Raw genomic sequence first — 18,969 nt, forward strand, 5'->3', positions numbered from 1 at the left:
GGGATTTAGAGATGCCACTGGCCAAATGAAATGGTAACATATTATTACTAACACTCCTAAGATAGGGGAAACCACCTAAAAACCAACATTTTATTTACTTAAATAGTTAACAAAAATTTATTGCAAGAGATATCTTTCACTGAATTTACAGTTTCAAGGAACATGGTACAAAACATAGTGCCGTCAGCTTTGTCTAAACATTAAATAGGTGCAAATACACAAATATTGGAAATAAAAACCAGAGCATACTTTACAACATAAATTACAGTACTATAAATATATTTTATGTACATTATACATACTCTTAAGACATCATTTTAATATACAGCATATATTGTATTGACTTTTCAAACTATTCAGTGCTTGAATAATAAGATATATCAGAAACTGAAGAATTTATTTGCATCATTACACTTACAGTAAATGATTTTAAATCGATGAAGCCATATTATTTTCCACCAGTTAAAGAGCCAATTATTCACTTAGATAAACACCTACGCACATAGCCATAGTTCTCGTGTGAATATATTATTTCCCCTGCACGGTGAGGTCTAGAAGAGGGGTTGCAGAGGGATGACTGCTGGGTGTGGGGAAAGCAGAGAAGGGAAGAGAGCGTGGGGTAAAGGCGGGAAAGCCAGGTGGCTGGGATGAAGAACAGAAGCTGGAATGATTGGCATCTGGGGAGGAGCAACAAAGGCAGGCTGGTTCCCAGGACAAAGCCTGGGTCCCACTGGTCCTACTGAGATCTGAGGTATAGATGTTCTGGCAAGAGCTGGGACTTGGGAAAGGAGCTGTTGGTGTGGGTGAAGCACTTTGAAGGTTCCTGCGGCTGCTGCGGCAGCGGCAGCGGCAGCAGCTGCAGCATGCTGCTGCAAAACAGTGTGATGGATAGTGGTTACGGAGGTAGAACACAGGGGCTGCTGCAAAGGCAAAGGCTGCAGAGGTGTGCTAGGGGGAGGGAGGGGCGTGGGAGAAAAGGGGAATTTGACCTTGCTGGCTAACATGTTGGGCTGTATAATGTGCTGGTAGACCTCGCATGGCAGAGTTTTGAATTTGTCATGGTTCTCCAGTGGGATCAGTAATGCTTGCTCTGGTAAAGCTAATGGAGCCAGGATTTGCTCTGTTGTTACAAAGGTATGACCACTGACATGCGCTTCCTTAAATGGTAATGGTGGTTGTGTGTTAAGGATTCCTGAATTATAACAAAGCCACTCTGTGGGTGTCTCAGGCATCTTTCCTTGTGGGAGGGCTTCGGCCAGTTCATAATGGCGAAGGTTCGATTTAGGCTGCGGCTGTCTAAAGTTCCTTTCAATATTGGGCACCTTGAAAGGAATTTGCTTTTCACTAGTGTTTGCAGTCTCACTTCTTTCTCTGTGTTCCAGCAAGGTGCTGCCAGTTGCTTCTTTTGTTGGGGCACTAGCTGCATCCACAGATGTCGAAGACTCATGGGAAACCTCTGGCACTTCACCAGATGTGGTCTCCATGGCTAGATTTTCAGCCTCACTGCCAGTTTCAGAAGGCAGAGGAATGGGTAAAGCCAACTCGTTTTTCACTTGGTCTGTTCGTTCTAAGTTCCTTTCCATATTTACCATTTCTTGTGGTCTTATTTCCTCTTTTTTCTCTCCATTTATCAACCCATCTAAGTGACTTAAAGAACTCCTTTTCATGGGATAATCTGTGTTTTCTTTTACTTCCAAAGTTTCAACTCCAGTGTGGAATCTGCTTCTTTTTCTTCTTCTCTTCTTTTTAAGCTTATAAGAAGCAACTGAAGTGCTTACTGGCCTCAAAAATTCTTCTGGTAAGTAATTCTGATGATTTAAACTTTCATCTGAAGAATAGGAATAGGAGTGTTGTCTGCGTTTTCGATGAAATCTTTCAGATTCATTCATAAGAGAATTATAACCTCTCTTAACAGGCTGACTCTGACCTACACAGTCCACGTCCTTTTGAAGAATTAAATATCTGTGATCTTGACTACAGCCTGACAGCCTGCCTTTCCAACAGCAAAAAGCTTTGGAGTATGTGAAATTATGCTTTCCAGAATGTATCATCGTTGGATTTGATTGTCCATTTAAAAGTATTGTGTTCTTTTTGCAGTGGTTTTTAGAACTGACGGCATCACTATTACTATATTCAGTATTCCAAGTTTTACACCTGTCTTCATTTTCACTTAAGGGTATAGGTGCCTTCTCAGATAACTGATGGATGTCTAACAATTGCTCTGCATCTAAATAGTGTTTTTCTGAAATTGGTTCCAGTGGATTTTTCCTAGTTCTATCAATGTATCCATTTTTCATTTCCATTTTGCAGTGAGCTTCTGATTCTTTGGTTTTCTCCCCATGGTGATGTGGACATAACTTTCTTCTTTTTTTCTTTCTTCTACTTTTATGAGACCAATGTTCATGAGTATCTTTTAACTTTATTTTGTTGTGTCTCTCATTCACAGTGTCCTGCTTTATTTGAGTTTTAGTGAAATTGTACCTTTCTGTTTTCCTGGACCTACAGGAAGTATTTTTATGCCTTTGACCCACATTCTCATTTTTTTCAGAATCACAATGACTGGACAGAGTATCATCAGCCAAAAGAGGACATACTTGGGTGTATTCAGTTTTGCTACCACCAATCTCACAATATGTGAGTTCTGTAATGGATACGTCCTTGCAATCAGAAACTGGCCTCTTGCAAAGGTTTTCCTCCTTCTGCTGAGAATAAAGATCATTAAAGGGCAGCTTGTCTTTATCTAGGTTATTTTTTAATTTAGTAGACTTAAAGTCAAAACAGAGAGGGTTGCAGCTATAGGAAATAGATGGTTCAGTAGTTGTGTAAGTCAACATTTCTGATGGCCACTGAAGAACTGTCGACCCATGTTTATTAAGGACAGGTACAAATGGCTCACTTTGTCTCTTACATAACTCTGGCTTTTTCGGTAACCGTATACTATCCTCTGCAGTATTTGTCAGGGACAGTGTCTCGGGACCATTTTTATTTTCAATTTCAATTGCAGCTGCATCATTATCCTTAACATTTTCTTCTGTGGTAGCCAGCACAGATATGCAATCATTAGACATGTCAAGAACTGTGGGTTTATTTCCTGACAACTCAGAACTGTCACCACTCACGGGCATGTCTTCATTAACACTAACATCTTCTGGTGATATTTGATCTGCTAATGGGACTGAATTTGAACAATTATCTGCATCAGAAGACAAAGGGAGTTGAAGCTGGAAAAATAAAGGTAATGGCGATGGGTCCTTTGCGCTGGAGACTTCTTTCATCTCTTGAGTTTGAGCAGTGTCTTTATTTGTGCACATTGCCTCTGGTGGATGAAAAGAATTAGCTTTCTCCTCAGAACTCAAGAGCACATCTGTTGGTGAAGATAGTTGAAGATGACAAGCACTAGGGACGAATCTACTTTTCCTGTTAAATTCTTTCTCCACAGAAGCATCATCATTGTATTCAGAGAACGCTGCAGCTGAGGACTCCAGCCTCACAGATGCTTTCTTTGGAAATGAAAAAGAAAAGCCGATTTTGTGTCTGTGAATTCCCTGGGCTTGATCCCCAGCTTGGTTAGTTTTTGCTGTATAATTCTTGGCACTTTCTGGATCTGCAGCAACGCTGGGATCATCTTTCATAGTCTCCTCACTGTGAGTTGAAGTACATTTGAAATCCTGCTGGTTATTAACTGAATCCACAGCAACTCGTTGGGAAATTTCATTACAGTTTTCTCTCACAGTAACAGTTGTTGACTTGAACATAGGGCCACTTCCAGGAGCACTACAAAAAGAAACCAGAGTGGATGTTAAATAGGACACTTTGGAGGAAAAACTTTCAAAGGCATCTTAGATTTGTTGCTAAAATAGTTTTTAATTTTTATTTTTTTTTTGTGGGTCTGGGGATGAAACACAGGGGCATTTGACCTCCGAGCTACAGCCCCTGCCCTATTTTTTTATTCTTTATTTTGAAACCCAGTCACAGTGTATTGGTTATTGTTAGGAATAATTTGGAGATAATTGCCTTGAAGTTATTTTTCAGCTCTAAGCAGCAATGTCTAGGGCATTTCTATGCTTTTAAAACAGTGCTTCTTGATAAGGTCTTGTACCCCAATGACCAGTGACATTTTGGAGTGTTTTACATTTTCTAAGGTAAAATTACTTTTAATCACCAAGAGTTGACAACACTGATAAAATATATATATATATATATATACATATATATACATATATATATATATATATATATATATATAAAGGAAATTGCTAAAACTCTCAATCGTGACCATAGAAAGGCTGAGAATTTGTTAAAAATTTCAGTCCAACCAACATTCACTGAGAGCTTTCTATAGCTTAACTGACTTGTAAAAAGACATAGAGCCAGCTGAATGAGAGTTGTGAGTCAGAATTGTTAGATCTAATATTTAAAATCATCCTATGTTCTAAGTTCCTTATACATAAAATATACTATAATTACTTAAGAGAAAAATTATGTTTAGTTGGTATTATTAGTATATCATAAATGGTAAATTCTAATTAAATGAAGTACAGTGGACAGAGCCATATACATTAGAAATTCTTAAATTTATCCTTACCCTATCAACATCATCTTCTTTAGAATTTCCCATGCTTTTTTAAAATCAATTTTGAAATATTTATAAATGGCAAAGCATTTTGGCTGAATATTTTATCTTATCACTAACACAGTGTGTCCTTCCTTTGCCTTATCTGCTACTATTTGCACATCTTTTTTTTTTTTTTTTTTGTGGTACTGGAGGTAGAACCCAGGGGCTTTTCTACTGTTAGGCTATACTCCCAAACCTATTTTATACTTTATTTGGAAGCAGGGACTCACTAAGTTGCTGAGAGACTCACTAAGTAGCTGAGGCTGGCTTCGAACCTGTGCGATCATCCTGTTTCAGCCTCCATGCCTGATTCCTACTTGCACATCTTTAGAAGCACAGATTTAATGGGAAAATCTTGTGTGGAGATATAATGTGAAAAGAAGCTCTATACTGAGGATAGTAATTTAGGTAAGAAGTTCTAGAGATTTTATGTATGTATCCTATTAACTATAGTTCTCTTAAAATTCACACTCGAAAATGCTACTTCTGAAGCATTAAGTCACATAAGTCCTATGGTTTTCTATACCATTAACTTTCATTTAAAAATTATTCATTAATTCCCACATTGACTAAACATAACTGATTGGTATAATTAATAAGAGTTATATTTTTCACAGTTTCATATGGGATTGTAAATACATTTAATTTATAGTAATTTTTTTTCTAAATGTGGCATTCCTAAAAATGTTTTGATATATCAGTAAATTCCATAATACTATTCAGCAAAAATAGCTTTGTTATATACAGTAACAAGAGAAGCTTTATTTATCAGGAAAAAAAGAGAGGATTTTAAGAAGTGGCCTTTTAATAACACTGCCCTGGCTGGGATTTTGAAGTCTAAATTATATCACTATTCACATCCAACAGCTGTTCACTGTGAGAAGCAGGTCAAAGTTTAAGAGTTGTGAACTTCTAACAGTCCAGTTATAGTTTATTCACAGCGAAACTAATTTTGATCTGCTTCTGAAGTGTACAGTATCTTCCTGACCTCTTTGTGAAATTTTAAAGATAATTTCAAATAAAAGTTCTGCAAATTTTTATCTAGAAAAGAAACTTCCTCTTAAAGCTCCCTTTGCCAAAAAAAAAAGGTCATAAAACAGTGCCTTACTATCCTCTTCAAAGAAATGTTTTTAATTTCATGAAGAAATGTGATAGCTTTCAATTAAGATAGCTTAAATAGCAGCATAATATGAAATTTGTTTTTTACCACCTAAAATTATAGTAATTTTGGCATCTTATTGAAATATGCATTAAACAGGTGTTTGCATAAAATTCCAATTCAAATTACTGTTTATATCCTACAGAAGGCCATGAAAACACATATGCCTTATTCTGGTTACAGAAATAAATAATTGGTGCCCTTTATTTCTAACTTCCCAAGCACCCCTCCCTTTTGATCATGTTTTAAGAAAACTTAACATTTCTCTGCATACTCACCACACGGTTTCCTTTCTTAGCTCGGCCAGCTTGTGCAGTCGTTGGAGTGCTTTTTCCTGTTTTCTTTCATCTTTCCTGGACTTAGATGCTACATTTCGGGCAAATTCCCTTTGCTTCAGTTCTTTGAGCCGCTATTAAAAAATATGAAAATTACTAACAGTATTTGGATCTGTGGCAATTTTAAAATTCTATTGTCGCTGTTGGAATTGTGCAACACATCTTTGACATCATTAAAGAAATATACGTTATTCCTGACAATCCACTTCTAATGAAAATAATTTTTCCACTCTGCATGTGAAAATGCCCAAGGATATTGTTATATTACAATAAAATATACATCTATACCTCTGGGAGAATTGAAATTTTCATCTCTGCATATTGATTCTTATCTGATAAGTTTTTCTGCCTGGCTCAGATGAAGCACTGGGACTTTATAAACCCCTATATTTTGAACACATTCAATTCACTTACATATTTTTGTTATATATAATAAAATCCTTTGTATTCTGATGTACTTCATCCTAGAAAGATATCTGGTCTTTCTCACATTTTCTGTGTAAATGTCTTATGTCAATTCATGAAGCAAATGATCTCTACTGATATAATTTAAAAAAACTATTCTTTGTGTCAAATATCAGGCACATTTCCTAAGTAATTTAAGGCCTTGAAAGAATTAAAATTGGTTTTCTGAAAATTCTTATTATTTTTTTATCTGGTCATTATTTTTTTATCTGTCTTATAAGAGCTTCTTTTCTAGGTTCAAGGATAATAAGAGAGTGTAGACTTTACTAGAACTAGTACATAGCCATGCATATGGTTTTTGATTTAAGGGGTATCAAATTGATCCTGTGTCCCAAATAGATTCACTGTGATCTTCCAGGGAGATAATACAGAGTGATTAAAAATTATTAAGGGCCTGATGTCCTGGCCTAGACCTGTAATCCTAGTACAGCCTTGAGGTTGAGACAGGAGGACTGTGCAGGTTCAAGGCCAGCCTCAGTAACTTAGAGAAATGCTCAGCAACCTAGAAAAGACCCTGTTTTCAAATAAAAAAGGCTGGGGTGTAGCATGAAGGTAAAGTGGCCCTGGGTTCAATGACTAGTACCCCCCCACACACACACACACAATATTAAGATAGTATTTTTTCCTGATGTTTCATGTTATGCAATTGTGATATGTCATTCTTAGAAGAGGATTCTAAGAGAATAAGATATATACTAGTCACATTTCAATAATTAATAAATAATATAATAATGGCTGGTTAGTGTGTTCATGCATACAATAATATAATATTGTATTTTCAACATATTCATTTAATCTATTTAACATTTAATTGAGGAGTGCATATATATGTATATATATATATATATATATATATCCATTGATATATACTAGAAACTTTCAATAATGCCTGGTATAAAATGTATACTTAATAAATTATAAATTTATTAAGTATAAATTAATTTATAATAAGTATAAATTTATTAAGTATAAATTTCTTAAATTATTATGTGAATCATTTATATCCTTCAAATTAGAAATTTTTATCAATTCAAGAAAAAGTCATTCTGATAAAAACTAATGAACTCCTAGTCCATGATTATTATTATTATTATTATTATTATTATTATTATTATTTTCTTAATCTCTTGATTTCACTTATATAGCAGCATGTAGCTTAAACTACATATACCATACTCACAGTTTCAGCTTCAAATAATTTCTAATATTTTAATTGAGGAGTTTTATACAAGGCAGATATGTGTTTACATATGGCTTTTATTTATCTCTAGATCTGTGTTATTATTCTTGAAGACTTATTCATCATACAAAACATTTTGAGAATGCTCATTTGCACTGACATACCTGTGCAGAAGGAGCTTTTCCAGGGTAAAGTTATATAAAATATAGAATATGTAACAAATGTCTAAATTGTTCTAGTATGTCATATAAGGTCAAATCTTAATATCATTACTCTGTATGACTATTACAAGTAACTAAAACTTGTGCTGCTATAAACATGATATTCATGTATCAGAATCATATTCTGACCTCAATTTCTTTGGAAAGATACACAGGGGTGGTATAGGTAGATCATATGGCTGTTCCATTTCCAGTCATCTGAGGAACCTTCACACTGATCTCGATTGGGGTTACATGGAATTTCAGTGTAGTTTTGATTTGCATCTCCCTGATTGCTAATAATGTTGAACATTTTCCCATATATTTGTTGGCCATTTGCATTTCTGTGGAGTGTCTATTTAGTGCACTTCCCCATATGTTGGACAGTTAATCCATTGTTTTCTTGTACTAATTGCAAAGATTTTGGTCTAATTTCTAGGTTTTTGATTCATCTTGAGTTGACTTTTGTGCAAGGTGAGAAGTAAGGTTCTAATTTCATTCTTCTATGTAGTTTAATGAATTTATTTTTCAGTGGAATATATACAGATTATACAAAGTATTTAAAAGTCTTAACACTAAAAAAATTTTATAACTCAATTAGGAAATGAGCAATTGAACAAAATAACCATTTTACAAAAGAGGAAATACAGATGGCCAGCTCACTATTTTGCTAAGGCTGTCCTCAAACCTGCAATCTTACTGTCTTTGCATCCCAAGTAATGAGATTATAGGAGTGTACCATCACTTCTGGCTAATATTTAAATTATATTAAGACAAACAAACAATTATTGGACACTAACAACAGTCACTCTATTAGATGTCTAAGATTTTTAAAGTAATATTTTTATCAACACAGTGGCTGTTTATTAATGTCTAGGCATGTATGTGTATGTGTGTGTGTGTGTGTGTGTGTGTGTGTGTGTGTGTATGTTTATGTGTATTCTGTGGCAATAAGAGAACACACCAAAGAAATGTTAGAAATCTCTGTTTGAACCATTCTTATAATGTCAAATAAGAACAGACAGGTGAGACAAAAAATCCCAAGGAAGATTATCTGGGGAAAGTGACATCTGAGTTGAATCTTGAACAATACACAGCAGTAGCTTGAAGAAGAAAAGCTGGACACTGGTGATGGAAGGGTTTATCAGAAAAATTAAACATTTTGTACACACAGAAATAGGAGCTTGCACATTCTAACAAAATACATGTAGAGAAATAGGGCAAGGGTTGTGTATATGTATGGAATTGGTAAGAATGAAGATCTAGCCAAATTATGGTTGATCTTATCTGTCGTGTTTTCATTATATTTATTTCCTCTACTCAGAAATACTGCCATTGTAGGAAAGAAATATTCCATCAAGGGAGGAGACTATTTTGGGTAGTAAGAGGAGAATACAAAAAGAGTATTTAAAAGGAAATAGAAGCTTAGTTTTCTGAAATAAGTATTTACAAGAATAATACTGCCAAGTGATTCAAAGCCTGAAAGGTTGCAATATCAAATAAAGAGGTAAACATCAAATAATATTATATTGTTATTTATAATTAGCTTTTATAATAATGACAGATATTTTGGACTAGTACCTTTCTAAAGTTGCATGCAACCAACAAGAAAAGTTTTAGTATTCTAATAAAAATTAATTTGTAATATATGTATATATACTAAATAAGATACATATGATAATAGAGGGCTAATGTAGTGAGTTTCAATTTAATTAATATTATTAAAGTATAATGTTTCTAATGAAAAGGACAACTTCTATTCTATAGCAGATACGTGAAGTGCCAAGACTTTTATTCCTTCAAATTAACCATTTATAACTTGAATTGATCTGGTTTCTTTGATTGATAAAGCACCAGTTATCAAATAACAAAGCTTTTGTCTTATCTGTAAAATAACTGATAGACATAGCTGGAATCAGTTCTTGTATGCTGATTTAGAGATATGTGTTTATTTGAACTATTAATGTCTCAGTATTTTAGAGATTCTACAGAAGCATCAAGCTACATCTAAGTAATACTACTGGTCTCAATATCTGGACATATATTTCTCTTGTCTTAGAATTCCTGATATAAAGTTTAACTAGCTTACTCAGTATTTTGGTAATATTCAACTGCAGAGCTTACAGACCTGGCCTAATGCTTCAAAGAGTTTTATGTTTAGAATCTACCAGTTTTTGTGCACTTTCGTCTAAGTTTTTATAGCAAAAATAAAGTGCACATCATATTTTATATCCAGAGAGTAATTCTGAAATATAAATAGTAGAAACTAAGGAAGTTCTCTTGAGAATACCACATGGAAATTATATAACTTGAAATTCACACCAATATATACACAAAACAATATCTGTGAAGCTTATGAAAATATCAATGATATTTCAAAAGGCTTCTCAGCAATTTATTGAGTCACTCAAAAAATTCTTAACACATGTATATATACACTAAGAATATGTGTATATATTTATACATATATATGTATGTATATATACACTAAAAGCATGTATATATATACATACATATGTCAAGTCAGGAATTTCAGTCAAATAATTTTAAAAACTAGAAAAATATTAAATAAATTTATGGAAAGATTTGTTGTAGTTATTCTATTAAAATAAATTATAATTGATAAAGGCATATAATTCAAAGTATGTTTTGGAAACATGCAAGAAGAAAATTGCATATAATTTTTATAAAAATTGCATACTAATTTTACATACTAGTACTAGTACAGTGAATCAGTTTTCTTTGACATGACACCTTCTCACAGGGCCTAATTATTTTTTTCAGTGACTTACTACTATTAATTCTAAAGAGAGCCATCATATCACCTGGCTAACACAAGACAAATCTGTATTAGTTGCCAGATAAGTTCTCAGAAAACCCATATAGTTGGAAATAATATGTTGATTCTGTTCTCAGGTTAGTGGACTAAGTTATGATACTAGCAAATACATAACTACTGTGAAGAGAGAGAAAATGAAGGGGGATCATAGAGATTTCACACACCAACAAGAAGATATATAAAATTTTGTGTCAGATTATCAGTTAGTACTTAAACATTTAAGGCCAACTATATTATTTTGCAATTTCAAACACAAACTCCATAAACATTCTTATACCTATACTTTATAAACCTGGCCAGTCACAAGATAGATTCCTGAAGACAGAAATTCTGGAAATATATATATATATATATATATATGTATATATATATATATATATATATATACACACACACACACACACACACACACACACACACACATATACATATATATACTTTTTATGAGACTTTTTATGTTTTCCAAACCGTTGCCCAGAATTTTATGCCATAACATATCCATCGGGTAGCATCACTCTTAACATTTTTTTTTTTTCGGTACTGAGGATGGAACCCAGCGGCATTCTACCTCTTGAGTGACACCTCCAGCCTTAATTTTTTATTCTTTATTTTTGAAACAGGGTCTCACTGAGTTTCAAGGGGCTACATTAAGTAGCTGAGGTTGTTTGCGAACCTCGATCCTCTGGTCTCCGCCTTCCAAATGCTGGGATTATAAGCATGTGCCACCACGCCCTACCACTGTTAACTTTTAGAAGATGATAATAAGTTATATGTGATTAATGCTTTGCCCATAATTATTTTGTCTAATAGAGAAAATCATTACATGCAGAACCATCTCTGCATATATATTTATTCACCCTTTGTATTTACTCATTTATTATTAGCATTCCTCTTTAAAAATTAATAACATATATACATTGTCTTGTTTGATTATATACATAAATACATTTATGTACACATTATGTATGTGTACATATGTACTTGCATTGGGTATTCATGTTTAAAAATGATGTAACTGTGTAAACAGCCTCAGCTACTTAGCAAGGCCCTTCACAACTCAGTGAAATCCTGTTTCAAAAAATGAAAAGAATAAAACATAGGGCCAGGGGGTCTAGCTCAGAAGTAGAATGACCCTGGGTTCCATCCTCAGTACAATAAAAATGGAATTGAAGGTAAGCAAATTTTTAAGACTTGTCCAGAGTCATTAAATTGTTAGAAACAGTTTTGAAATCAGGATTTTCTAGAGCATGTCTGTGATTTATTTTCTATATTTACTTTGCTATATCTTGTTCAAGCTATCTAACACTTGTGTCTGTCTAATTCATCTGTGATTCATATACCCATTTGCCTTTCATTGAGTGTCCTCTATTTTTTCAGATGCTATCCTAAGAATAGTTGACATATTTATGACAAAAGAAAAAAAAGTTCTGCTTTTTTCATGATATTTTCATCATAGTTGAGATATCAAAAAATACAGATATATCAATTGTATAGCAGAGTGTATGGTAAAAATGATGTGGATTAAATGGTGATAAGCAGAGGAGGCCACAAGTCCTGTGATGAGAAAATGAATAACAACTTCAAATGTAGTGATTAGGGATGGTGTATCACATATTTTATAAGTTTTATGTAACAAGTCACTACATACTCATCACCTTAAAATAAAATACATTATCTGTTTCTTTGGGTCAGTAGAGCTCCCCTTTGCTCAACAAAGATGTTACCTTGGTTATAGTTTCATCTGGATGCTTGTCTGGAGAAGAATCCTATTCTAAGGTCCTTAAAGTTTTTGGCAGAGTCCATGTCCTTGTGGGTGTAGGAATGACAACCTTGGCTTCCTACTGGCTGTCAGCCAGGGCCACTGAGCAGCTAGAGCCTGCCAGCACTTTCTTGCCCCAGGGTCTTTTCACAGATTTTCTTAAAATGACAGCTTCTTCAAAGTCAGCAGGGAAGAGTCCCTCTCATTCTGCTAAGATGAATATAAAATAATATATAGAAAGCAGCCTAGTCAATGGAGTAGCATCCAAGCCTTTCTCCATAATTCATTAGGTAGGAAAAAAATCACCAGTTCAATTCACACCAAGGGAAGCAAATTATATAAAGTCATGACTCACTGAGAATCAATTCTTTGAATATTTTTCACCATGGAAGGCCACATCGAGATGGTAACATTTGAGCAAAAACTTGTAGGAGGTGAGAAATATGCTATAAAAGATATCTCAGTGAAAACTTTCTCTACACAGAGAGTACATCCAGAGCAAAAGTACTAGTGAATTGCAGATCATTTTTGTTTTGATCAGAGCTCTTAGTTGCATAATGCCTGTCTGATTGCATTGATTTTCCCAAGCTGCAAGTTTATAAAGGGTGGGGGGAAAAGAATTATTTAAATCACAATACTGGGTACATGACAGTTGACAGAGGAAGAGAAAACTTGGGCTGGTTAATAGATAGATGGTTATGAGCAAGATGTAGGCACCTTCTGAAAATACAAAGCTGTAGAACAACAGTCCATTTCTGGGACATCTCTAAAGGAGAACAGTACAGAAAAGTCCTCCCAGTTGGTAGACCTTCCAGTGGTGAATATGTTTTTTTTTTAGAATCAAGAATAGACAGTTGTAAGATTATATATCAAGTAATGGGCTGAAACCAATAGGTTGGATGGCTTTTTAGGAACTTGAAAGAAACATAATTGAAAAGTTGGTAACTGCAGGGCTTGGTATATTTGAAGACTTCTCTAGGCAAGAAAAGATGAAACCAAATAGAATAATGAAATTAGTCCCTTATCTCTCATCCAGCACAAAAGTCTACTCAAGATAAATCAAAAACCTAGAAATTAGCCCCAAACATTTGCAGAAGAAAACATAGGTTTAACTATCCAACATATAGTCATTGGTAGAAACTCCCTCAAGGATGTGAGGGTGATCTGGCTATGACATATGTCACCTCATTGATTGCCAGGGTTGATTCAGCTGATCTGGCTGGCTAGGCAGGTGTCCCCTTTCTCTATCATTCCTCCATGTGCGTCCCTCCTGAAGCTACACAGCTCAGTCTAAGATGACAGCCTTCCCAGAACAGAGGAGGACTGGTCTTCGGTCAAGGATATACGAGTAGCTGCGCTCCCCTGCTAGAACCTCCAAACAAGCTCTCAAGGTCCATTTGTAGAAGAATATAGGGTAGTCAAGCTTCCAAGACTCCAGACACATCCAAATGAGTGTGGCACATGGCAGTCTGACTTTCTTTAAAAAATAAAAATATAAAAAAACCCAAAGCATAGAAAATAAAGCCAAGAATCAATAAATAGGATAGCATAATATAAAAAGCTTCTGTGCAGCAAAAGAAACAATCAAGAGTCTGAAGAAAGAGCCTACAAAATGGAAAACAGTCTCTGCCAGTTATTCCCCTGATAAAGGACTAATATGTAGAATACATAAATAATTAAAAATATAAAACTATGAAAATAAATATCCTGGTTAAAAGACAGATGATTGAGCTGAATAGACACTTCCCAAAAGAAGAACCATGAATGGCCAATAGACATGTGCCAAAATGTTCAACATCATTATATAAATCAAAACTACTCTGAGATTCAATAGAACTCTAGTTAAAATGGCAATCATTAAGAATACAAACAGTAATAAATATTAGCCATGATGTGGGGAAATAGAAACTCTTATGCACTGTTGGTGCGATTGTAAATTAGTACAAAACTATGAAAATAAGGATGCAGGTTCCTCAAAACACTAGGAATGAAATTACCATATGATCAGTTATACCACTTCTTGGCATTTTCCCAAAAGAATTAAAGTCAGAGTACTATACCAATACATGCATACCCATTTTTACAGCAGTACAACTCACAGTAGCCACATTATAGAACCTACCTAGGTATTCATCAACAGATGAATGGATAAAGAAAATGCAGTATATATACACAGAATGGAACAGAACTTAGCCATAAAAAGAACAAAAATATGTCATTTGCAGAAATTGAATGTAACTAGAGAATAGTATGCTAAGTGTGATCATCCAGTCTCAGAAAGTCAAGGGCCATATGTTTTTCTCTCATATATAGAAGGTAGGCAGAAAATAGAAAAATTAAAGAATTCAGATAAATAGAGAGACCATCAGAATAGTGGAGGGGATTGTGGGAAGAAGATGGGAAGCCTGAAAAGGAGAAACAAGAAAGGCAATGATTTAAATAATGCTATGTTCATATGTGAAGGTATTACTACCAATCTCACTAATACGTAGAGGAGGAAAGAGGAAGGAGTGGGGTGGTAAATGGAAGGAAATATATCAATTGATATGTGCTTGTATGTTTGTATCACCTGGAACCTCACTGTGATGTCTAATTAAAATAACTAATGAAAGTTAAAGAAAAGAAACATGAAAAAAATTGACTTTCTTCTGAATGCCTATCAAAGGATGGTTTAGGAAAAAGAGGATTCAAAAGTGGATAGCATGACCTGTTCAATGGAGACTAGTTACTTCCTTTTCCCAGCCACTCCTGTCATTGCTTATGGCCTTCTGAATAATGTGTCCATGTATGTAGGGGTGGAGGTTGTGCATAGGCTCAGAAACATGGACTTCCACTCACCAAACTTGACCTGGCTACAGCCACTGTTGAGTGTGTACTTTGGCAACCTCATAGATCCATTCCATACATCACCATTCCCTGTGGTGATCAGTCAGCTGCCAGGTGTCAGGTTGATTGCACTGGACTGCTTCTGCCACTGAAGAAGTAGCATGTTTTCCCTGGAATTGAAGTTCCTCTGGATCTGAACTTTCCCTCCCTACACACAGTGTTGGCCAATATGATATTGCACTTAGCACTGTTCTGAATAGAGAAATCACTCATAGCAAATAAAGTTCAACAATGAATCCATACTCATCAAATTTAGAGGTTTTGCCATGTTTTTCACCATCCCCCAAAAGTTTGATAATGAGTAAAATATAAATAAGCAGTTTTAAAAATATGCAAATCTCATTTTGTTTTTAGTTTTCTGCACTCTTGTAACATTTACAAGAGTCAATATCATCTCCAACTAGGTTGCAATTCCTTGTAAGATTGGAGTAAGGTTGTCCAGAAGACTGTATACTGTGAGTCAGTGTCCAACATATGGTGCTATGAATTCCATAGCTTACATTTATGGATTCTAGGGGTCAATTAATGGATGAATACTACTCCCTTTTACCCCTAGAAGTCAACTAGCAAAATTTGCACTTTGTGTCTCCAATACTTTTTCTTGGTTGACCAAGAGGTCTCAGTTCCAAAGGCAAAAACACTTCCATCAGGAGATTTATCAGTGATTGCAATGATCAGTTATCTGATCAAGTTTGTTTCCTCATGCCTCTGAATCAATAGGCAAGCAAGGGAGTCAACATCCTAGATGGAGTGAATGATCCTAATTAGCAAGGGAAATTGGACTGACACTCCAAAATGGAAGCAGAAAAATCGCATATAGGCTACAAGTGACTCCTTAGGGCATCTCCAAGTATTACAATATTCTGTGACTGAAAGCAATGTTAAACTATGGCTCTGTTCAGGAAAAACTAATAATGGCCCAAATCCTCTGGGAGTGAAGGTTTGTGCCACTTGCCATGTTTAAAAAAAATGACCACCTAAGGTGCTTGCTGAGGGTAAGGAAATGAGTAATGGATTAAGGAAGTAACAAATATCCACTATGACCCTGTGGCCAGTTAAGAGAAACAAAGACTCTGTTGAGATTTTTTATCATTTTATTATGGAATGTGTACACATTGTGTGATTGTGTGTGTGTAGACACAATTATCCCACAGTTTCATAAATTGGTTGCAGAAACCCCTCAGACAACAAAATGCATAGATGATAATTTCCCCCATCTGAAATGACACAGTGTTTGCATATAACCCATACATATCCTCTTCTGTATAATTTAAATAATCTCTAGACTATTTAAAATATTTAATACAATTCAAATACTACATAAATAGTCTATATTAAGTATTGTTTAGGGAATAATAACAAGAAAAAAATCTGTATGTGTTCAATACACATGCAATTTTTTCTAGTATATTAATCCACATTTGGCAAAACCATAGATGTTGAACCAGTGGTACAGAGGGCCAACTGTGCGTGTGTGTGTGTGTGTGTGTGTGTGTGCGCGCGCACGTGCGCATGTGTGTATACATATACACATGTATATATATACATATATATTTCTCTTTTCTTTTTTATCTTTTTGTATTTTAAAATACTTTTAATTATAGGACTATTTTATTATTGTTAATTTCATATCAGTATTTAAGTTACAGGATATAAAAAAATAATGAATATTAAATGATGTCTTTACCTCCTATTTTGAAAAATAAAGGTTAATGTGTTTTTATTTGTATGCAGAAAAGTGTATCAAGTTAGTCAGAGTGTCACCTTGTTATGGTGTTTATTTGGAAATTAAGTATGGTTTAACGAGATGTGTATGGGTGCCAAGGTGGCAAGAGGTGGATTGTGAGATTTAATTGTATGTGTCAACTTGTGTTTGTCATAGTACACATAACTGTTCAAATACTAGTCTAGATTTTGTTTTGAAGCCACTTTTATTTTTATTTATTTGTGATACTGAGGATTTAAACCAGAAACATTCTACCTTTGAGCTCTACCTTCAACCCTTTTTTATTTTTTGCTTTAGAAAACTGGTTTTACTAGGTTGCTGAGAGTATCTCTATGTTGCTGAGGCTAGCTCATACCTGTGATCCTTCTATCTCACTCTCCCAAGTACTGGGGTTACAGGCATGTACCACCACATCCAGCTTGAAGCTATTTTATATATATATATATATATATATATATATATATATATATATATGTATTCATTTATCTTTGTGGTACTGGGAATAGAACTCAGGGACTTTCTACATCCAAGATATACTCCCAGACATAAATTTTACATTTTATTTGGAAACAGGGTCTCACTAAGTTGCTGGGACCCTCACTAAGTAGCTGAGGCTGGTTTTGAACCTGCGCGATCCTCCTGTCTCAGCTTCCCAAGTATTGGGGTTTCAAGCATGCACCATTAAGCCCGGCCTTGAAACTATTTTTAAATGAGATTAATATTAAAACTAGTATACTTTAAGTACAATAGATTATACTCCTTAATGTATGTGAACTTCTTTTAATAAATTGAAAGGCTGAAAAGACCAAGATCTTCTGAGGAACGCAGGTATTATGCTTCCAGAAATCTTTTAGATATGAGACCATAACATCATCTATTCCATGGGTTTCCAGTTTGGCAAACTGTCTTGAACATTTTGAAGTTGTCAGCCCCTACATTATTGTTGATTAAGTCCTTAAATCCAACCAACCCTCCCTCCCTCTCTCTCATCTCTATCACTATATTTATCTTTCTTACACATATATTCTACTGGTTTTGTTTCTCTGGAGAACCTGAAATGATAAAGATTTTGAGCTGAAAATGAATACTCTAGTTTTGATTTATTATTATTATTATTATTAATTGTATAAATCTCTTTCATTAATAGAATGCCAATATGGGGGTTAAAGAAAAGTACTGGAAGTAAAATAATAAAAGGGTTTTGCAAATAAAAGTGGCCAAGAAACACTGTTCTCACTGATTAAATTGTAAGCTGATATGTCTGAGGTGGATATTCCTAAAAATATGTTTCATAAAATGTTCCTTTCTATCTATATGTACTTCTGAGTGTATATGAGCAACAGCCATCTTTCAGTTGGGAGACTATCAGTTGTCATAGTCTTACATGCTAAAGCAGAAAAACAAAAACATTCCTAGTCTCTAATATCATCACCAAATTACATGATCAGCCATGCCCTTATTACCTATATAATTTGAAAATAAAACACGATGTTTGAGTTTTCTCTTATTTATAGTTAAAAGTAATCTAAACTTACATATATGTTTATTAGGTATATAACTAAATAATTCTTTTCAGGTTTTATAGACTTCTGATGATATTTAGAATTTTGGTATTTACCTTTAAGATACATGTTCTAAATGTTATCTTGTAAGATGGATTTAGTGGGTAACCAATTAAATATATATTTAGAGAAATAAGAATTACTTTGTATATTTCTTAGTACAAGTATGATGGGGTGTGTCTATACAGCGCCTAAGGAGATTCGGCCTGAGTGGCCTACCGCCTAACTTTAAGTAAAGTGATT

General features: G+C 34.4%; 1 protein-coding gene across 1 annotated transcript in view; it reads right to left on the reverse strand.

Annotated features, from left to right (window-relative positions):
• Positions 1–551: 551 nt before the first annotated feature.
• Positions 552–18,969, reverse strand: part of ZNF804A (zinc finger protein 804A) — a gene marked incomplete at both ends in the record, with an annotated part of 301,756 nt that continues 283,338 nt past the window's right edge. The window contains 2 exons of the mRNA XM_080689653.1: positions 552–3,774; positions 6,053–6,183. Of these exons, the coding sequence (XP_080545779.1) occupies positions 552–3,774; positions 6,053–6,183 (3,354 nt within the window). The remainder of the gene's footprint in view (positions 3,775–6,052; positions 6,184–18,969) is intronic.

This window comes from Muscardinus avellanarius, assembly GCF_963383645.1.
Source record: "Muscardinus avellanarius genome assembly, chromosome: 2".
NCBI lineage: Eukaryota > Metazoa > Chordata > Mammalia > Rodentia > Gliridae > Muscardinus > Muscardinus avellanarius.